The sequence below is a fragment of the Hemitrygon akajei genome, chromosome 21 (assembly GCF_048418815.1).
Source record: "Hemitrygon akajei chromosome 21, sHemAka1.3, whole genome shotgun sequence".
NCBI lineage: Eukaryota > Metazoa > Chordata > Chondrichthyes > Myliobatiformes > Dasyatidae > Hemitrygon > Hemitrygon akajei.
This window is the reverse complement of record NC_133144.1, coordinates 1,704,456-1,726,819: the sequence shown is the minus strand read 5'-3', so window position 1 is coordinate 1,726,819 and position 22,364 is coordinate 1,704,456. Positions and strand designations below refer to the sequence as shown.

The window sequence follows — 22,364 nt, the reverse complement described above, 5'->3', positions numbered from 1 at the left end:
GGCAGCTGGTCTCCCCTCTCTCTCTCTCTGTCCACGTAAAAATCTGAAGCAAACTGCTTCAGCCTGTGACAGACATCACAGTCCTGCCTCACTCAGGCACTCTTAAAATAACACTCACAGTATGACCGCAGGCTCATAACAACACAAAGTTAGGGGGTACAGGCTGATATCATTCTGCAGCAGAATCAATAGTTAGATCTAAACAAAATCCAGATAAATGGCAGATGAAATTTAACGTAAGTAAATGTAAACTATTACAAAGGAAGTAGAAATATTAGATATAAATACACAATGGGGTTGAGTTAGAAAGTGCACTGTACGAGAAAGATTTAGGTATTCTGGTAGACTCATACTATCAACATCTGGACAATGCACAGAAGCGACTAGGAAGGCTAATAGAATGTTGGGCTAGATCATGCACTCAGTGGAGTTCGAGTCTAGAGATGCTTTCCTTAAGTTGTAAAATGCACTTGTGAGCCCACATCTTGAATACTGTGTACAATTTTGTCTCCATATTTTGTGAGGGATGTGAAAGCACTGGAGAGAGTTCAGAGAAGGGCAACGAGACTCATTCCAACCCTGCAGTGTATGAACTATGAAGAAAAATTGAGAGGAGACATGATAGAAGTGTTTAAATCATTAAGGATATAAGTAAGGTGGATGCCAGCTGCTACTTCAAAATTAATCCATCAACAAGGACACAGGAAAATAGGTGGAGACTGGTTAGGGGTGATTTCAGACCAACATCGGGAAGCATTTCTTTACACAGCAAGTTGTGGACACATGGAAAATTCATTACCACGGTAGTTATGGAGGCCAAGTCAATTGAGTATGCTGAAAATGGAGGTTGATAGACTGCTGTTTAGTAAGGGCCTCCAAGGTTATGGGAGAAAGCAGGAGAATGGGGTTGAGAGGGAAAATAAGTCAGCCCCAATAGTTTGAATTACCTAATTCTGCTCCAATGTCTTATGGAAATGATTGAGGATGACCTTTTCTGAAAAGATTTTATCAAGGTAAATTGTTTCACATTTTTTGGCCCCTGTGAGGTGAATGTTTTTGCATGTATTTGAAAATGCTTGTTAAAATAGTGTCTGCAAATTTTGCTGAAGAGTACTTAATACATGCAAGATTTGAAATGATCTTTCTGGAAGAACCCTGTGATCTCTTGTATGCTGGACAGTTTTTTCCTTTCCACAAAATGTTCTATGACAGTAAACTTACACAATCTTTCTGCATAACTGCAAATGTTGTGTTTTTATCTAATCTGTTTAACGTCAGCTTGAAAATCTGACCATGTGCTATGCTAAGTCGTGGAAACATGGAGTTGTATGGACAAGCTACTGGGGAACCTCAGTGGATTTTGGAGGGAAAGGGACAAAAATGGTTCAGATTGAGAACTGGACTGAATGGCAAGTCGGCTAGGTGAGAGGGAAATAGGTGGGGCAAGAGTTGATGATGGGTTATTTGCCACATTGAGTTAGGTGGGGTAGGCAACAAAAGGTTGCAGATAATGCATCAGACTCCGGGACCAGCTTCACTCATCTCAGCACTGAACCAGCTCTGTGATAGTGCCTCACTTTCAGGGTCTCTGCGGTTTATGTTTCGTCTATTATTTATTTACTTTTTTATTATTTGCACGATCTGTTCTTTTTATGACACACCAATGTTTGTTGGTCTTTGTTGTGAGGGGCAGGGTCAGGGTGAATCTTACTAAGAAAATTTTAAGTCAAATACAAAGTTAAACACTCAACACAGCAACGACTTAAGATGGCAGATGGCGTCAGGATCCAACTTAAAATGGCGGACGGCATTCTCCTTCCTCGGTTCACAAGTACAAGTTGTCCGTAAGTCGGACGTTCGTAACTCGGGGACTACCTGTACTGGCTATTGAGGTACAAGATCACCACACTAACTGCCTACAGCAGTCAAACATTACTACAGCACAGAATGAATCAGTCTGCTAGTTTGGCTTCTCCAACTTTCAGCTATTTAAACCAGCACTTTGTGTGTCTAATGGTGATGGGACTTTCAAAGGTTAGGGCACTACCGCGAAAGAAAACGTAAATATATGAAAAAAAAATTGCTGTTGATTTCTAGAGGAACTTACACAGGATAGGACTGGACAATTTAACATGCAAACAAAATTCAATAAACATACCATAATCTACTCGAGCACAGGGAAGTTCAAGCATTCAGCAGCTCTGTTCTAGAGATATAAGAACTTGTGATCGGACTGTAACTTGACAATGATAAGCAGGCCAGCAGTTCTCATTCACCCCTCGGCTTGCACAAGGCAGTGCCTTCTGGGCAAGTACACTGGGAGGAACATTCTCTGGAAAATGAAGAAAATTCTTTTTGGAAGAAGGATCACTCAATATAAAACAAGGATGCTTAATCTGCATTTATTTACATGACAGCAATATACACCAACTTTTCGTCCAAGTGCAAATCTCAGCTCATCACTCTGGACAACATTGCTCCCTGCACCTTTGGTCACAATTTCATAGTTCCAGGACCCCCAACAACCGGCTCTACTTTCATAGCACTGGCAGGTTGGCAATGGGTTAGGATAACATCTACTTGTAAACAATGGCTGTAAAATAAAAAAAAGTAGGATAGTTCATCCAAAATACTTGAAATTTAAAAAAATGCAGTTTACTTCTGCAGTTAGATGAAATACTAACAGAACAGAGTAAAATGGATACATTTAAATTACATTATATCTGGTTTAACTGAAATAATTTCAATTTACCATGTACTAAGTCCAACACAATTCCAAAGGATAATTAGGTAGATTACAAAAGTGAAAAACCCTCAGATTACAAGTGGCTTGCTCCTCTCTGCAAGAGGTTGGAATCCTTTTGTACCATCTGGTCCTCTGGGCATTCGGATCACTCCAGAAGGGAGTCCAGCCGAGTTGTGCATTTTTCTGGAAGGCATGGGGCTGCCGACTGGAGTATTCTCATGCGATATTCCCTGTGCTTGCTTCCGCCTTTGTACCCAGGGGCTGCCCGATGGCGTGATGCTGCTGTCCGATGAATAGTCAGTCCACTTGCTCACAGCCTCAGTATTTACAGCACCACCGAGCTTAGCATTGACCACAAGTGGGGACTTGTGCAAAGCTGGGTCTTTCCGCTGCAGCGATGGGCTGGAGCGCGGGCTGCTCCACGGGCTCACTCGGGGAGAAGCGTTAGGACTCAGGTGATTGTTCTTGTAGGTACCGGGGATCAGCTGGTTATTGAGGTGAGACTTGCGGCCAAGCATAGGAGATGCAGGGTTACTCTCCGGTTCAGAAGAGCTGCACGCTGAGCAATCTTCACACATGAACTGCAACTCCTCCACTCGCTTATTGGCAGAGCCGCTCTTCGCCTCATTTTTGCTAACATCTTCAGCCTCTCTGTTCTTCTCTCTGACTACTTTCTTCTTTGGCGGCTTCATCCCTATTAGCACCACTTTCATCCCCTTTTCTTCCATTTTCCCAAGTGACTCGTGTGCCTTGATTGCTGATTCAACATCTTCAAACTCTACAATGACACAATCTTTTGTTCCCAGCTGAGAGTAGCGATTGCTCAACCTTTTCACATCTGCAGGAAGCTCCTTCCCCGATTTCAGTACCCGAACAGAGACGACTGGACCGAACACACCAAATGCCTTCAGCGCATGCTCCATTATCCTCTCTTGTAAGCCAGCAGTTTCACATTCTGAATTAGGATTTAAAACTTGAAATTCTGGACACAAATGCATATCATACACCAGCAGCATCCGACTCGGAAGATGTTCGCTTGGGAAAACTGGAACAGCTGACTTCCTTCTCACTTTTTTACCTTCTTCATTTAGTTCTAGAAGCTCCGAGTTCCTGAGAGCAAAAGCAGTTGTTTGCCAGTCACGAGTGAGATGTTTTACCTGGAACAATACAGTCAATATTATCCTTACCACTACATTCAGGAAGCAGTAACTACATTTCACTGATACTAATTTCTACTGCTGCTGATGGTCCTTGAGATGCCAGTTTTTGCTTCCACGCTGCTTAACCAAAACAAAGGATGAAGGAAGGACTTTGTCCCTCCAAGCACTGTCAATGTCATTCCTATCGATGCCATTATGGAGGGATGCACCTGTCACAGTAGATTGGCAGGGACAAGGTCAAGAGCTCCTCATGTTCATTGTCTGCTGCAAACTCAGTCTCTGGGATAACTGGCAACTGTAAATTAGCCCTGCTGTGTAGGGGAGTGACAGAAATTTTCACGCTACATTTTAATTTTTTTTTACAAATACAGTATTATTGTAATTTGTATTTACTCAACCCGACTGTGATTCTACTCCCTCCTACTCTGTGCTATGGGGCACACACTTCAACACTGTGCACACCATGGGCTATGAACATGACTACATCAGGATTTTGTATGACAAGGGGACAGTTTGCCCAAGTGAGAACCCAATCCCCAGCTTTTGTGCTGAGGTTGCTGTTAGAACAGTTACTGCTATTGTCTGATTAAGATAGCAATGACAAGATTAAGTGCAAAGCAGACTGAACTAGAGTAAATCAGCGGGTCAGACAGCATCCAATGAAGGAAATGGACTGTCAAGATTGTGGGTCAAGGCTAATAGTCAGGTCATGGAAATAGCTAAATGGGATGTGTTTTTTTCAAGTAATGCAAGCATTCCTGCACCTGCAGTCCAGGGAATCTGACAAACGTAATAATTTAGCAAAGGAACTGTTAGGGCATATTTTGGAGTTAGGATATATAGTAAAATATCAACTTCAGCATCCGATCTGAACATTGATTGTAGATTATATTTAAACTGTAGCCCTGGACAGTGGTTTCCTGGAGCTGGGGACATCAGTTAATGGCATACCAGACAATGCTGATTAACAAACATTCATTTTGGGTGTCCTGGAGTGTGGGTGTGTGAAAGAAAGTGGTGTGAAAATTATATGAAAATCAAAGGAAGCATTGTAGATGGAGTACATTGTAACTGTAGAATAGTCCTGCCCGCTACCTTTGATCTTCAGCACATAAAATGTCATGTAATATTGGGACAAACCTTCCTCCACTTCTGCATCTACTAGCTTCAGTGTCTCTCCAGTGACTGTGTTCACATTACAACAGGACCCAAATCAATTCTAATGAATAATAGTTTGTACTACTTAAAGTTTTAACTAAACAAATAAAGCAATATGCAAGCTACAAAATTTGATGTTACCTTTTTGAAAGAGGTCAGAAGTTTAACACTGACATAGCCCATCTTATTTCTCCTCACGTGCTTTAGTAGAAACGCATCGTTTTTCAGATAGTCGTCAGAGAGATAATATTCAATCTGAGCAACAAGTTTCTGCACCAACTCAGGGTCGGGGGGTCTCCACTCGGCTCCCACATCATCATCTGCTCCACTGCAGTAAATACAAGACTAGTGAACTGCTGCTCACCCTCTCTCACCACCCCATCACTCCCCCACCTCCAAACTGTTCACTCCCTCACCCTCCCAATCTCACAAACCCATCACTCCCCCACCCCACAACCTCACAAACCCCTCACTCTTCCAACCTCACCCCACCCACCCTTCACTCTCCTCCTCACCACCCCCTTCACCTTCGCTCTAACTTCCTCTTCACTCACCTACCCCACCAGCCCCCTCTGGCCTCCTATATACCACTTCCTTCACCTGCCCACTCCACACTCCCTCACCCCTCCATCATCCTCCCCTACCCCTCCCTCCCCCCCCCCACCCATCCCACCGCCCCTTTCCGACTACCTCTCCACCCAGAGCTCAGTACCTGTTTTTCGGCCCCGGGCTCGCCTCCTGGTCGGAGCCGCTGCCTGCAGAAGGCTGGGCCGCGGGTTCCTCCTCGGCTGTCGCCACCTGAATCAGGACGAGTGGAGACGGCGGTACGGTCTCCCCGGAGGAAGGGAGCGTGTTGGTGGATATCGTTCCGTCCATCAGCGGCCCGCCAGCCCGCTTTAGTGCCGAGGAGGGACTGCAGCCATCAGCCAGAGCCTGGCCCCCGCCCGGAGGCCGAGCATCGGTCGGGGGAGGAGCGCAGGGCGGGGCCGCGGCGTGAGGCCGCCCGCGTGGGTATGGCCTGTAAGTCGGCGTGAAGAGCCAGTAGCCCGGAGCGGGTACCAAGGCCTCCCGCACAGCCGGTGGCGCCAGAAAGGCGGCCCACCGCAGCAGGGCGATCTGCAGATTCAACATTGGAGGCAGCGGGTTCGGGGCTCGGGCCGCCGCCCGGCACTGATTTATCAGTCACATCTCCCACCTCCCAATCAGGCAGAGCCCGGCCCCACAGAGTGGTGGGTGGGGCGAATGAAAGAGGGAGGGTAATAGGGGAGAAGAGGGAGGGTGTGGGAGAGAGGGAGATAATGGGGAGGGTTTGGGGGATTGGGAGGGAGGGAAGGCATGGGGAGAGTATGGAGAGAAGGGGAAGGTGGGAGGGAGAAGGTAATGGGGAGGGGAGGGAAATGAGGAGAAGTGAGGGTATGGGGAGAAGGGAAGAGTGTGGAAGAGGGAGGTTTATTGGGGAGAGTATGATAAGAGAGGGAGGGTAACAGAGAAGGGATGTGTGGGAGAGAGGGTGGGTAATGAGGAGGTGGGTGAGGGAGGAAGGGTAATGGGGAGGGGAGGGAGCGGGAGGGTAATGGAGAAGGGGAGGGTGTGGGTGAGAATGAAGGTAATGAGGGGAGAAGGGAAAACAGGTGTGGGAGAGGGGTGGGGTAACGGGGAGGGGGAGAGTAATAAGAGAAGGGGAAGGTGTGAGAGAGGGAAAGGGTAATGGGGAGAAAGGGAGGGAGGGCAATGGAGAAGGGGAGGGTGTAGGAGAGAGGGAGGACAATGGGGAAGAGTGGGAGAGAGGGAAGGTAATGGGAAAGGGAGCGAGGGAGGGTAATGAGGGAGAAGTGGAGGGCATGGGAGAGGGAGGGAAATAAGGGAGAAGGGGTGGGTGTGGGAGAGGAAGCATAATGAGAGAAGGGGAGGGTAATGGGGAGAAGGGAGAGGGGGAGGGTGTGGGAGGGGGGAATGTAATGGGGATGGGAGCGATAGAGGGTAATGGAGTAGGGGAGGGAGGGTAATGAGGGAGAAGGGGAGGGTGTGAGACTGAGGGAAGGTAATGGGGCGAAGAGATGAGAGGGAGGGTATGGGGTAGAGGGGGCGGGTGTAGGGAAGGGGAAGATGTGGGAGAGGGGAGGGAAGTGAGGGATGGTCATGGGGAGAAAGGGAGGGTGTGGGAGAGAAGGGAGGTTGGGGAGAAGGGGAGGTGGGGAGAATGTGGAAGAGAGGAATGGTAATGGGGAGAAGGGGTGTGTGGGGGAGAGGGAGGGTAATGGGGAGAAGGGGAGGGTGTTGGGGATAGAGAGGGAGGGTAATGGGAGAGGAGGGGGTGATGGAGTATAGAGAGAAGAGTCCAAATTATATAAAAAGATGTTACAATATTGAACTAATTTAATCCACTGGGTTTGGAAAAGATTCTTAGAAATAGGATCTATGGGCATTTAGAGAATCATGGTCTGATCAGGGACAGTCAGCATGGCTTTGTGAAGGGCAGATCATGCTAACAAGCCTGATAGAGTTCTTTGAGGAGATGACCAGGCATATAGATGAGGGTAGTGCAGTGGATGTGATCTACATGGATTTTAGTAAGGCATTTGACAAGGTTCCACATGATAGGCTTATTCAGAAAGTCAGAAGGCATGGGATCCAGGGAAGTTTGGCCAGGTGGATTCAGAATTGGCTTGCCTGCAGAAGGCAGAGGGTCATGGTGGAGGGAGTACATTCAGATTGGAGGGTTGTGACTAGTGGTGTCCCACAAGAATCTGTTCTGGGACCTCTACTTTTTGTGATTTTTATTAACGACCTGGTAGAAAGGTGGGTTGGCAAGTTTGCAGACGACACAGAGGTTGGTGGTGTTGTAGATAGTGTAGAGGATTGTCGAAGATTGCAGAGAGACATTGATAGGATGGAGAAGTGGCAGACGGAGTTCAACCTGGAGAAGTGTGAGGTGGTACACTTTGGAAGGACAAACTCCAAGGCAGAGTACAAAGTAAATGGCAGGATACTTGGAAGTGTGGAGGAGCAGAGGGATCTGGGGGTACATGTCCACAGATCCCTGAAAGTTGCCTCACAGGTAGATAGGGTAGTTAAGAAAGCTTATGGGGTGTTAGCTTTCATAAGTCGAGGGATAGAGTTTAAGAGTCGCGATGTAATGATGCAGCTCTATAAAACTCTAGTTAGGCCACGCTTGGAGTACTGTGTCCAGTTCTGATCTCCTCAGTATAGGAAGGATGTGGAAGCATTGGAAAGGGTACAGAGGAGATTTATCAGGATGCTGCCTGGTTTAGAGAGTATGGATTATGATCAGAGATTAAGGAAGCTATGGCTTTACTCTTTGGAGAGAAGGAGGATGAGAGGAGACATGATAGAGGTGTACAAGATATTAAGAGGAATAGACAGAGTGGACAGCCAGTGCCTCTTCCCCAGGGCACCACTGCTCAGTACAAGAGGACTTGGCTTTAAGGTAAGGGGAGGGAAGTTCAAGGGGGATATTAGAGGAAGGTTTTTCACTCAGAGTGGTTGGTGCGTGGGATGCACTGCCGGAGTCAGTGGTGGAGGCAGATACACTAGTGAAGTTTAAGAGTCTACTAAAGAGGTATATGGAGGAATTTAAGGTGGGGGGGGGTTATATGGGTGGCAGGGTTTGAGGGTCGGCAAAACATTGTGGGCCGAAGGGTACTGTACTGTACTATGTGCTGTACTATTCTATGTTCTATGTTTGGCTCCTTTGACATTTATTTACAAACAGCACCCTAATTCCTCAACCTTAAATAGCAGTGCTGATGGAGGCGCTGAATTACTCTGGTAACTGTATCCCCAAATCCTGACTACTAATAAATAATTCCAGCTATGAATTCTGCTGCTTTGTCCCATTGTCAGTGTTGTGTTTGGGCTGACCTTTGCATCAAACCTTAATCTCGTGCATTTAATTTGATTTGAAGATTTTGCAAACCATTATTTTCTAGAAGCATTTAATAAATTTAAACTTTTCTATTACAGTATTTTGATGTGTAATCCTTTAATTCTTTCAGTTATTGTAGAGCATGGCCTCTTTTCAAATGGGAGTTTTTTGTACTAATGAATCTCTGTTGTGCTTTTTTGGTGGATGGACAATTACACATAGCATTCTGTTCTACAGGCAGACCATCGCCTAAAAGGCCAAACCTCTATCTTTGATATCCACCAGGAATTTATTCTCAGCTCCATCACACTTCATCCACAAACGTGGAGTTGGTTGTGCGAATATCATAAAACTCTATCTGTGGCTAGTCAATGCCTTTTCACAATCTCCAAACATAAACAAAGTGGTAGTCACTGCCTGATGAACAGTGAATCCCTCAAACTATTGGTTATTCAAAATCCATAATAATCATTTTCCAGAATAAATCATGTTGCTAATTCCTGACATTGTCTAAATGTGACGCTGTTAGCAAAATCAGTTTTACTAAACTGCTTCAGGGCCCGAAAGGGGCTATTCCGAGCTGTATCTCAAAGAAAAATAAAATCAACATACTTGAATTCACCCTTACTGATAGTAAGTCTACCGTTTTTTGCCCATTCCATTATTCCAACACAATTAATTTTCCTGAAGTTATCCACTGTTGTAGGTGTATTTGCAGAAAAGCTACAATTCACAGACATCAGAAAGAGGAAATGGCCATTTGCACTTCAAGCCTGCTCATCTATTTAATAAGTGGTGACCATTTTGACAATTGTGACACCTCTTTAAACTCTAACAGTTTAAACCCAAACCTATCCAACCATTCTGAGTCATGATGTTTACAGCATAGAAACAGGTTCTTCCACATACTTAATCTGAAAAACATTTATTCTCTCCAATGTTATTAACCTGGACCACAAGCCTCCATACCAACCCCCCACCCCACCACCACCACTGTCCATGTATCATGTTGACATTTGAGCATGCACCTGCCACTCAGGCTGCCAGCTCATTCCAAATTTGCAGCACCTGAGTGAAGTTCTCCCTCATGTTCACTTTTCACACCTCCAGCTCTTGTTTCACCCCAACATCTTACTTCAATGGTTGGTAAGTTGATGGAGAAGATCCCGAGAGGCAGGATTTATGAACATTTGGAGAGGAAATGATATGATTAGGAATAGTCAACACAGTTTTGTCAAAGGCAGGTCGTGTCTGACGAGCCTGACTGAATGTTTTGAGGATGTAACTAAACACGTTGATGAAGGTAGAGCAGTAGATGTTGTGTATATGGATTTCAGCAAGGTATTTGATAAGGTACCCCATACAAGGCTTATTGAGAAAGTAAGGAGGCGTGGGATGCAAAGGGACCTTGCTTTGTGGATCTAGAACTGGCTTGCCCACAGAAGGCAAAGAGTGGTTGTAGACAGATCATATTCTGCATGGAGATTGGTAGCCAGTGGGGTGCCTCAGGGATCTGTTCCCTGAAGAGACCCCTACTCTTTGTGAATTTTATAAATAACTTGGATGAGGAAGTGGAGGGATGGGATAGTAAATTTGCTGATAACATAAAAGTTGGGTGTGTTGTGGATAGTGTGGAGGGCTGTCAGGGGTTACAGAGGGGCATCAATAGGATACAAAACTGGGCTGAGAAGTGGCAGATGGAGTTCAACCCAGATAAGTGTGAGTTGGTTCATTTTGGTAGGTCAAATATGATGGCAGAATATAGTATTAATGGTAAGACTCTTGGCAGTGTGGAGGATCAGAGGGGTCTTGGGGTCCGAGTCCACAGGACACACAAAGCTGCTGCGCAGGTTGACTGTGATTAAGAAGGCATATGTTGCCTTGACCTTCATCAACCATGGGATTAAGTTTAAGACCTGAGAGGTAATGTTACAGCTATATAAGACCCTGGTCAGACCCCACTTAGAGAACTGTTCTCAGTTCTGATCACCTCACTACAGGAAGGATATGGAAACTGTAGATGTTGCCTGGATTGGGGAGCATGCCTTATGAGAATAGGTTGAGTGAACTTGGGCTTTTCTTCTTGGAGCGATGGAGGATGAGATGTGACCTGATAGAGATGTATAAGATGATGAAAGACATTGATAGTCAGAGGCTTTTTCCCAGGGCTGAAATAGCTACCACAAGAGGGCACAGTTTTAAAGTGCTTGGAAGTAGGTACAGAAGAAATGTCAGGGGTAAGATTTTTATGCAGAGAGTGAAATTTTATGCCTGGAATGGGCTGCTGGTGACGGTGGTGGAGGCGGATATGATAGGATCTTTTAAGAGACTCCTGGATAGGTACATGGAGCTTAGAAAAATAGAGGGCTATGGATAACCCTGGGTAATTTCTAAGGTAGGGACATGTTTGGCACAGCATTGTGGCCCAAAGAGTGCAAATTATGCTGTAAGTTTTCTGTGTTTCTAAATTTTCTGTATTCTTTCAATCTTATTGATATCTTTTCTGTAGGTTTTCCTGGTGACTAACAGTATCTGCATGCTATACATACTTGTACATGGCTCAAATCGTACCAAAATGGGCCATTCTTACCTCCACATCTATGCAGACCTTTTAGCTCATCGATTTGAATCTCATATATGTCCTTCTCTGTTTTGTGATTTAAATGTCTGAATGAATTAAATTTAGTGATCTATCTGATTCCACCTCCTTTGGCAGCACATTTTAGATATGAACTACTCTGTGTAACAAGCTGACCCCAGAGACCAGCTTTAAATCTCTCTGCCCCTTGTTTTTGATACCCCTACCATAGGAAAATATTTTGATAATCTGAGCCTCTTATAATTTTTCTACATCCATCAGGTCACACCTCAGCCAACCTTAACTCCAGAAAAAAAAAACTATCCAAAGTCCTGCAGTGTTGGCAAGATCCTGCTGAATTTAACTGCAGTCACAGACACTGTTGCAAACACATTTGCACACGATGTTTCGCGTGTGCCTAACCGGTGCTTTGTAATATAATGTCCTGACTCTGATATTCTTTGAAGGTAAGCATGCCTTCATGTGCACTGGGTTTGTTCTGCAATCTCATCATTGAGATTTTTTTTTATCCTTTCCTATCTTCCTTGGCTACATTCATGTATAATGTTGAATGACAAACTTTTATTTTCTACGGTCTCTTTTGATGGTTGCCGTATCAAATGCCTTGGATAAATTCTGAGTTTCCAAGTTTCTCTTTCCCTTGCAATTCCTGATGGACTGTTGTTTCTGAGATATTAATTGAAACCTTTATATTGAAAAATGATGCAAAATACTCGTGTAATTCATCTGCCAAATCCATGTTTTCGTTAATCTCTCTTTCTGAAGTTACTTTGTGAACCCTCATTTTTGAAATACCCATAGACGCTCTTAATATCTGTTTCTATATTTCAGGCTTGCTAAATGTCAGAACTATTTCCTTGCTTATTAATGTTCCAGTTGTCGTATGTTTTATATGATGACATGATCTGTCACTTTGTGTGGTAATGCTTTTGAGTTTGATGCTGTGTAGTGGCTGGAACATTTCTGTTTCGTGGAGATCCTCTTGATCCTCCTGTCTGATGATCCCTCATTCCCTCTGAACTAATGACATTGCAGGGCACTCAGCTCTCCTGACCGAACAGACCTAGCCTGTTTTAATAATAAGCGTCTAGGTGGCAGACTTGCAGCTTTTGGCCGTTTTCTCCAGTTTTTCCGGCGGTTTAACAACTCCCATCCCGGGGCGGGTTCTCGTGGGCGGGCCGGCGATGGAACATGGAGCGTTGGCGCCATCAACACCGGAAGTGGCGGTTGTCAGGGAGCCGGGGAGCGGCGGGAAGGAGCGGAGCATCGATACCGGGACTGGGAGCTGGGCCGGAGGGGGACATGCTACCCGGCAAATACCGGCCAAGGTTGCTCGGAAACCCGGTAGGTGCTCTGCGGTATCCATGGCAACCGAACCATGCCTCGCCCTTTGTCCAAGGTGTCCGGTTTCGCTGCCTGACCTGGTCTGCCCGTCTCCCACCCCATCGCACCTCCAACCAGTTCCCACTCCCACCCCTCTCCCACCTCCAATGTTCCACCCCTGTCCTTTCCCACCACAGTCCTCTTACTCCGTCTGTACCCCACCCCATCTCCCAGTCCGGTCCTCTCACCCCACCTCATCTGCCACCCTGTCTCATACTTCATTGCACCTCCAACCTGTCTCCCACCCCATCCCCACCCTACATACTATCCCACACCACTCTATCTCCCAACCCACCCCACCATATGTCCCACCGTACCTCACCTCTCACAGCACCCCACCTCTCAACCCAGTTGTCTCACTCTACACCACCCTGCCCCAGTCCCCTCTTCCCCCACCTCTGCCCCCACCCCCACCCTCTTCCCCCACCTCTGCCCCGCCCCCACCCTCTTCCCCCACCTCTGCCCCTGCCCCCACCCTTCTCCCCCGCCCCTGCCCCAGTCACCTCTATACCCCCACCCCTGTCTGTTCCCCATGACCCTTTCCCCTCTCTCCTCCCACCCTACCCCAGTCCTCTCTCCTAACCGGACATGGTCTCCCCTTGGTGTCCGTCCATCAACCCATCTCCAGTCATGGAGAGCTCTGGCGAAACAACCAGATGGAATTACATCTTTAGAAAGAGTTAACATGGGGCCAGAGAATGTTGAATCTTTGTGGGTGGAGTTAAGAAACTGTAAGGGTAAAAATAAAGGGGTGTGGGAATCACATATAGGCTTCCAAATAGTTGCCAAAATGTCTAGTTGAGATTGCAAATGGAGCTGGAAAAGGCGTGCAGTAAGGGTAATGACACATTTGTAATGGGGGACTTCAATATGCAAGGGGATTGGGAAAATCAGGTTGGTATCAGATCACAAGAGAGGGAATTTGTTGAATGCCTATGAGATGGAGTTTTAGAACAGCTTGTGTTTGAGACAGCTTGGCTATCTTTGTTGTTTAATAACACAGGTCTTATTAGGGAACTTAACGTAAAGGAATCCTGAGGAGGCAATGATCATAATATGTTTGAATTCCTAGTGCAATTTGAGAGGGAGAAGCATAACTCAGTATCACAATGGAATAAAGAGAATTACAGAGGCATGAGAGAGGAGCTTGCCCAGGTGGATTGGAGGAGGATACTGGCGAGGATGACAGCAGAGCAGAGATGGCTGACGTTTCTGGGAATAGTTCACAAGGCACAGGATAGATACGTCCCACAGAAGAAGTTGTTCTCAAACAGCAGGGGTAGGCAACCATGGCTGACAAAGGAAGTTAAGGACTGCATAAAAGCCAAGGAAAGGGCACATAAGGTAGCAAAAGTGAGTGAGAAGTTGGATGATTGGACATTTTTAAAATCCAACAAAATGCAACTAAAAGCTATAAGAAGGCAAAATATGAAATATGAGGACAATCTAGCCAATAATATAAAGCCAGATACTAGAAGTTTTTTTCAGTTATATAAAGAGTAAAAGGGAAGTGAGAGTTAATATTAGACCACTGGAAAATGATGCTGGTGAAGTAGTAATGGGGGGAACAAAGAAATGGCAGGTAAACTTAATGAGTACTTTGCATCTGTTTTCACTGTGGAAAACACTAGCAGTGTGCCAGAGGTCCATGAGTGTTGGGGGCAGGGGTGAGTGCCATTGCTATTACAAAGAAAAAAGTGCTCGGCAAATTCAAAGGTCTTCATCTGGATAAGTCACCTGGACCAGATGGGCTGCATCCCAGAGTCCTGAAGGAGGTTGCTGGATCTCTAGTCAGTTCGGATTGGCAACAAAATCTCCTCCACAATCTGCATCAGCAGAGCTGCACCACAAGGCTGTGTGTGTGTGTGTGTGTGTGTGTGTGTGTGTGTGTGTGTGTGTGTGTGTGTGTGTGTGTGTGTGTGTGTGTGTGTGTGTGTGTGTGTGTGTGTGTGTGTGTGTGTGTGTATATGCGCTCTGTGCCCTGTTCTATTCACCTTATACTTATGACTGTGTGGCAAAGCATAGCTCCAATGGCATAGGCTGAATCAAAGGTGATGACGAATCAGCATATAGGATTGGTGTTGTTTCTTTTTGCGCCTTCTTCCTGATTGTTGCCACAACAACCTTGTTGTTGCACACAACATTCAATGTCAGCAAATCCAAAGAGGTGATTAATGACGACAGGAGGAGGAAACTGCATGTCCATGAGCCAGTCCACATCAAGGGATCAGAGTTGGACAGGGTCAGTGACTTGAAATTCATTTCAGAGGATCTTTCTGTGATCCAGCACGTTAGTGCCTTTACAAAAAAGGCATGGCACTGTCTCTGCTTTCTTAGCAGTTTGTAAAAATTTGGCCTGTCATCTAAAACTTTGACAAATTTCTGTAAATGTGTGGTGGAGAGTATACTGACTGATTGCATCACGGCCTGGTATGGAAACACCAAATCTCTTACACAGAAAATCTTGCAAAAAGTACTGGGTCCAGCCTAGTCCACCACAGATAAAGTCCTCTCCACCTTTGTACACATCTACATGGAGTGCTGTTGCAGAAAAGCAGAATCCATTATCAGGGACCTCCACTATCCAGGACATGTTCTCTTCTTGCTACTGTCATCAAGAAGAAGGTATAGGAGCCTCAGGGCTCACACCACCAGGTTCAGTCAGAAACAGTAATTACCCCTTAACCATCAGGACCAGTAACATGAAACATCCCTCACACCTGTCTGATGGACTGATTGCCCTTCTACCATCAGCATCAGGGAAAAGGCTATGTAGCATTTATGTAAGGACCAACAGAATTAAAAAAACAGTTCCCTCAAGCAGTAAGGCTGATTCAAACCTCCAACCATAACCCACCCCTCCACATCCCCAACCGCCACTACTTTACCATTTCCAGTAAGTCACCTTGTGTACAGGTGCTCTTGTACCTAGTGTTACTTTATGTACATACAATCTATGTATAGAAGCTATACTACGTATTTACATTTATTTTTTGTTATTGTGTTCTTACTGTGTTTTTTTTTGTGCTGCATCGGATCTGGAGAAACAATTATTTTGTTCTTTACATTTGTGTACTGGAAGTTACATTAAACAATCTTGAATTTTAGTTGATGTGGGGGATCTGGTGGCGCTCATGGAGTGAGGTCTAATCTGGCTTCGCTCCGTTCCCTTTACTTTTATTACCTGTAGCCACACTTATTTACTCTCTTTTATACCTATACCAAAAGGTTTATGTTATAGATATACTTTTGGACCTTGACTTCAATTTGCTGGAAATGAATACCAGATCATGAGAAGCAAAAAACGGGAAAGATTCGGATCCTAATGGAAAAAGAGATGGTGATTCTAAACGATCTAAGCAGGCTGTGTTAACTGTTGAAGCAATGTGGAAACATAGATGATAGATTTACTCAAAAGTTTGCATGTTAGAAGGAGTTTTAAAGACGATCGAGGAAAATTTTAGGTCGCTTAAACGTGAAATTAAACTGCAGCAAGCAACAATTTCAGAACTTGACGAGGGCGCTCGGCAAAGAGACCAAAATATCGCAACTTTGGAACAAAATTTAGCTTTGATGCCTCAACAACTGGATCGTTATAAATCTAAAGTTATCGACCTTGAAAATCGATCTCGAAGACAGAATCTACAGATAATCGGGCTTCCTGAAGATGTTGAGGAAGGTGATCCTATTAAGTTCTTTTCTCAATTTTTATTTGATGCGTTTGGCAAAAAAGTCCTGGATGATTCTCCATTAATTGACTGCATCCATCGCTCTTTACGTCCAAAATCTACTAATCCACGGCCAGTGATCTTTTGCCTCCATTATGTTCATATCAAGGAACGTCTGATTTGCTTTGCTTGGCGGAAAGGCATGTTTGAATTTAAAGGTTTCAAATTTCGCTTCATTGAAGATTTTAGCCCTGAGGTTCTGAAGGAAAGAATGGCATTTAAACCTCTGATGTCGGAATTTTTTCGTGTGGGTTTCAAACCAGATCTGCTTTTCCCTGCTCGTTTGAAGATCATTCTCTCTGATAATTCCTGTTGTCTCTTCTAGACATTAAATGAAGCTCAAAAATTTCTTGACCAGCAAACTTCCTCTACTACGGCCTGATTTGGATTCTGTTTTTTTTTTGGTTTTTACTTAAATCTCTAAGCTATTTACCAGCTTATTGATCGGGTCAGTTAGAATATGAGGGTTCCCTTTTCTGGTTTGTACTGTAGCTTTTTTTTTAAAACTATTTTTAGATCAACTTTTCTGTTCTCTTTTGAGATTTTGTTTTTTTTTAAACTATTTAGTAGATGTTTTGGTGTTTGATTTCTTTTTTTTTGGAACGGAGATACATTTGCCCCCTTTATTTTTACATTTCAAGATGTCATTTTGCTTTCTTCTTCCCATAAGACCTTATTTTCTTGCTGCGTCATTTTCAATTGTTTATGTTTGGGTTCTCTTTTTTGGTTTGTACTGTAGGTATTTTTAGTATTTCTAGATTAACTTTGCTGTTCCTTTTTGGAATTATGCGTTTTTTTATTTTTTGAAATTATTTAGTAGATGTTTTGGTGGTCGATTTCTATTTTTCTTGAACGGAGTTACATTTTCTCTTTTCCTTTACATTTTAGGATGTCATTCTGCTTTGTTCTTCTCATAAGACCTTATTTTCCTGCTGCATCACCTTCAATTGTTCATGCATGAAAATAATAATTAACAACATAAACTGGTGCTTGCTTTCTCTTTTTTCTGAAATACTAGTATCTTAGTAGTCTGTTCCATGATTTAAACCTTTTCTAAAAAATAGCAGTAGTTCTTTGTCTTGCTATTTTTTTGATAAGATTCGTCATATACTTGTTGAATTATGGGTAGCTTTTCTTTATGAAGTTTTATCTTTTGGGCTGCCATCAGGAGAGATGGGGGTAGATTTTGTCTTAGCTTATCTTTTGGCCAATCTCTGGCCTATTTCTGGGTCTTTCTGGGTGGGGGAAGGAGGTTTCTTTCTTTTTAGAGTAGATTTTTCACCTGGACTATTTTGAAACTACTAAAATGTCCGACATGTCGTAACTTCTGGTTCCTCTTTAAATCTCTTTTCCTATTCTGAGTTCATGAGTTTGTATTCTGGTTAACCCTTTACGTACCATATTACTGGTCTTATTATGATGGATAAGATTATTAATTTTGTTTCGTGGAATACAAATGGTTTAAATCATCCGATTAGGGAAAAAAAATTTCAAGGTATTCTGAAGAATGAATGCCCAGATCATTTTTGTACAAGAAACTCATGTGAGGAAAGAGGATAATCAGTGTTTTTTCAGGTTTTGGAAAGGACAACAATACCATTCAAATTCCCAGGCTAAAGTGAGAGGCGTTTCTATTTTTATAGATTCATCTATTTCATTTGTTCATTACGAAACAACTTCAGATTCAAATGGTAGATTTTTGGTAATTACTGGCCCACTCTGTAATAAAAAAGTGGCTATGGTTAATGTTTATGCTCTGAATACTGATTATCCTGAATTTTTTAAACACTTATTCACATCCTTTCCCAATTTAAATGACTATATGCTGATAACGGGAGGAGATTTTAATTGTTGTTTAAATCCTTCAATGGATAGATCTAAGTCTAATCAGGTGCTTCGGAATAAATCTGCTACTTTTATTAATTCCTTTATGCTTGATTTTGGAATTTCAGAAATCTGTAGGTTTCTACATCCAAAGGAAAAAGAGTTTTCATTCTTTTCTCATGTTTATCATAATTACTCTGGAATTGACTTTTTTTTTATTGACTCTCATCTAATTCCCTCTGTTACTGACTGTAATTGTGATTCCATTGTCATTTTTGACCATGCGCCACTGAAACTTTCTATTAAACTAATGGATACGCCTTCTAGTTTTGGTCAATGGTGATTTAATTCTGTATTATTACATGACTCGGACTTTGTGAATTTCATCAAGGAACAGATTGATTTTTTTCTTTTCAACAAACTCTACGGATGAAATTTCCAGCGGAGTACTATGGGACACTTTTAAAGCATACATCCATGGACAGATTATCTCATATTCTGCTGGACTGAAAAAAACGAATTAATGAGATTTGTATGTTGGCTGATAAGATTAAAGCAATTGACAAGATATACTCTATTGCTCCTAGTCAGGAGCTCTATGAAAAAAGGGTCGAGCTTCATATGGAGCGTAGTTTACTTTTAACATACTCGATTGAAAATCAATTAATTAAGTCTAGGAGTCAGTTTTATATATCTGGTGATAAATCTGGTAAACTATTGGCTAGTCAATTGAAATCAGCTTCGGTTAAATGACAGATTATTAAAATTCGTGAGCAAGATAGAACTTTGACGGTTGATCACGATGAGATAAACAAATCATTTCAAGAATTTTATATCTCCTTATATCAATCAGAATCTCCTGATGACCCTACTATAATGCATGAATTTTTAAGGAAATTGAATGTTCTGAAATTATCACCTAATGAGCGTTTAATATTAGATGCTCCTGTTACGGAACAAGAAATGAAAGATGCTATCTCTTCAATGAATTCAGGTAAAGTACCTGGCCCAGATGGCTATACAGTAGAATTTTTAAAGTCCTTTTCTACTATACTTACTCCGTGGCTATGTAAAATCTTTAAGAATGCATTACTTATAGGTAAATTACCACAATCTTTTTACGGTGCCTCTATTTCTTTAATTCTTAAAAAAGATAAAAATCCTACTGAATGTGCATCATATAGGCCTATATCCTTATTGAATGTAGATTCTAAGAATTTTTCAAAAATAGTGGCAACTAGATTGGAGAATGTATTGCCTCGAGTTATTTTGGTTGATCAGACCGGATTTATTAAAAACCGTTATTCGTCCTTTAATATTAGGAGATTAATGAATATAATTTATATTTCCTCAGTTAGAACTCCAGAATGTGTTATCTCATTGGATGCCAAGAAAGTGTTCGATAGAGTTGAATGGCCATACTTATTTAGTACGCTTGAGAAATTTAATTTTAGCCCACAATTTATATCCTGGGTTAAATTGATATATTATGCTCCTACAGCTTTGGTACTTACCAATAATATAAGATCTCCTTTTTTTCAGCTGTTTTGGGGCACTAGGCAAGGTTGTCCTCTTAGCCAAATGTTATTTGATATTGCCCTGGAACCATTAGCTATTGCTATTCGTGACTCACCTTCTACATTTGGCATTTCCTGCGGAAATGTGATACACAAGTTATCATTATATGTAGAGGATTTGTTATTATGCATTTCAAATCCTGAGAAATCCATTCCTGCTGTCATATCTTTGCTCGCTCAGTTTAGTAACTTTTCTGGTTATAAACGAATCTTAATAAGAGTGAACTTTTTCCTTTAAATATGCAAGTTCCGGACTTCCGGTAAGATGGTGATTGTTTAGCTGCTCCGAACTTTTGTTCCGTTACTGTCGCTACCTTTGCACTAAATGTCTCCATTTTTTAAACCTTAGTTAGGAATTATTTCGGTATCTCTTACTTGCCTGTGAATATATCTAACTTACTATGTCTAGCAAGAGTTCTAAATCTGGGAGAAAAGAAGCTATGACCCCGTCGGACGAGATCCTGGCTGCGCTGGGAAAGCTCCGAGACGAAATCTTAAAGGAATTTAAAACCGCTTTCAAACAGTTAGAAGACAAACTGGATCGGATCAACGATAAAGTGGACAAACATGCTGAACACTTATCTCGCATCGATTCGACTTCTGAAGATTTAGAAAGTTGTGTTCGATACTTGGAGACTCTCTGTTCCAGCTTAGAGGAAAAATCTAATAAACTTCTTTCCAAAATGGTGGGTCTCGAAAATCGTAGCAGACGCTGCAACATCAGAATTCTGGGATTACCAGAGGCGACTGAAAAGGGACCAACCGTGAAGTTTTTCGCCGAGTTTCTCTGTGAGTTATTTGGGAAAGATTTGCTTCCGAAGCCGCCCGAGCTCAAACGGGCACACAGATTTTACGTACCCCCCGGAATTCTGGGCTCCCGTCCGTGACCAGTAGTCTGGTGTTTCCATCAATACCAGGTAAAACACAGTCTGATTGTGGAGGCACGCCGCAGAGGTTCTTTTTCTTTCCAGGATACAACCATTCGCTTTGTGGAAGATTTTGCACCCCAGACCTTAAAGATGCGCGCTGAGTTTAAAGGCGTAATAAAAGTGCTTTTTGATCGTGGTTTCAAACCTTCCCTTCGTAACCCTGCTGATCTACGAATCAATCTTAATACCGGGGAATTCAAGTGGTTCAAATCAGCAAAGGAAGCTGAAGCGTTTGTGGCAAGTCTTCCGGCTATCCAGTCATCTTCGGAATCTGATCGGACCTCCTAAAATGGTGGATAAGTACTCCTCGTAGTAAAATTACTTTCTGTGGACTCGGAATTCACTTGAATCACTCAGACATTATTCATTGAAACTTTAAGGGCTGTTGACAATCTCTCCCGGTATTGGGTGTGTGTGTAACCTATTTTTATTCTTGTATAACTTTACCTACAGAGTTCTACAACTAATTCTAACTTGTTTTGGAGGTTCGAAGTCTTTAGTGAAGGCCTCCCTGTTTGTCGGTTCACAGTTCAACTGCTGATTTATTTTTCCTTTGCTTTAAATATTTATTTATTTTATCTTTTTCTTTTCTTCACCCCTTTTTTCTAATCTCTGAATTTTTCTCTCCCTTCTCTGTAAATGGTTGATAAATACTCGTCTTGAATTTATAATTTTCCCCTTCCCAACCTGAGTGCCCTAACTGGGTGGCAATGGAGTTGAGCTCCACTAAAGAATTATCTATATCTGCACTTCTTGGCTCTGCACTCCCCAGCAGTCTGCCCAGATCAATAGCTAATCCTCTGGTTAGACACACTTTGCGTATATGGGCTCAGTTCAGGAAATGCTATGGTTTCCAGGGGTTTTCCATTTCTAGCCCTGTCGCACATAATCACCTTTTTTTACCTACCACGTTCGATTCAGCATTCCATGTTTGGTACAGGAAGGGCATTAGACATTTTGAAGATCTCTTCATTGATAACCGCTTCGCTTCTTTTCAACAGCTCTCTGTTAAGTTCAACCTGCCTAACGCTCACTTTTTCAGATATCTCCAAATCCGACACTTTACTGCTCCTTTAATTCCTAACTTTCCTGAAATGCCTGCGAAAAATGCTATGGACCTATTTCTCTCCATTAATCCACTAGGTAAAGGTTTAATTTCAATTATCCAAGATAAACTAGCAGCCTTACGACAGGCCCCTGTGGATAAAATTAAAATGGCCTGGGAGCAGGATTTAAATATCTCCTTATCCGAGGAGAGCTGGGACTCAGTTCTCAAATCGGTTAACTCAACCTCTCTTTGTGCTCACCATTGTCTCTTACAGTTTAAGATTGTTCATAGAGCCCATATGTCTAAATCTAAACTATCTCGATTCT

At 43.0% G+C, this 22,364-nt stretch overlaps 2 protein-coding genes across 3 annotated transcripts in view; one reads left to right on the top strand and one right to left on the bottom strand.

The window, feature by feature from the left end:
* Positions 1–2,386: 2,386 nt before the first annotated feature.
* larp6a (La ribonucleoprotein 6, translational regulator a) lies at positions 2,387–6,277 on the bottom strand. The gene is made up of 3 exons (XM_073024723.1): positions 5,777–6,277; positions 5,206–5,392; positions 2,387–3,903 (listed from the first exon to the last, which is right to left on the bottom strand). Exons 1-3 carry the CDS (start codon positions 6,193–6,195, stop codon positions 2,815–2,817), a joined length of 1,695 nt encoding a protein of 564 aa, XP_072880824.1. The 5' UTR covers positions 6,196–6,277; the 3' UTR covers positions 2,387–2,814.
* Positions 6,278–12,726: 6,449 nt separating this feature from the next.
* LOC140714042 (leucine-rich repeat-containing protein 49) overlaps positions 12,727–22,364 on the top strand; it is a 168,631-nt gene continuing 158,993 nt past the window's right edge. The window contains exon 1 of one of the 2 annotated variants that reach the window (XM_073024713.1): positions 12,727–12,893. In XM_073024713.1, coding sequence (XP_072880814.1) covers positions 12,741–12,893 — 153 coding nt within the window. In that variant the 5' untranslated portion in view covers positions 12,727–12,740. The remainder of the gene's footprint in view (positions 12,894–22,364) is intronic. The other variant, XM_073024714.1, reaches the window with a different exon arrangement.

Coding starts and splice junctions, on each gene's coding strand:
- larp6a (XM_073024723.1), bottom strand. CDS start 6,195: ATGTTGAATCTGCAGATCGCCCTGCTGCGGTGGGCCGCCTTTCTGGCG. Junction 5,393..5,776: donor AGCCCGGGGCCGAAAAACAG/GTACTGAGCTCT, acceptor TATTTACTGCAG/TGGAGCAGATGATGATGTGG. Junction 3,904..5,205: donor TTCTGACCTCTTTCAAAAAG/GTAACATCAAAT, acceptor GTATTGTTCCAG/GTAAAACATCTCACTCGTGA.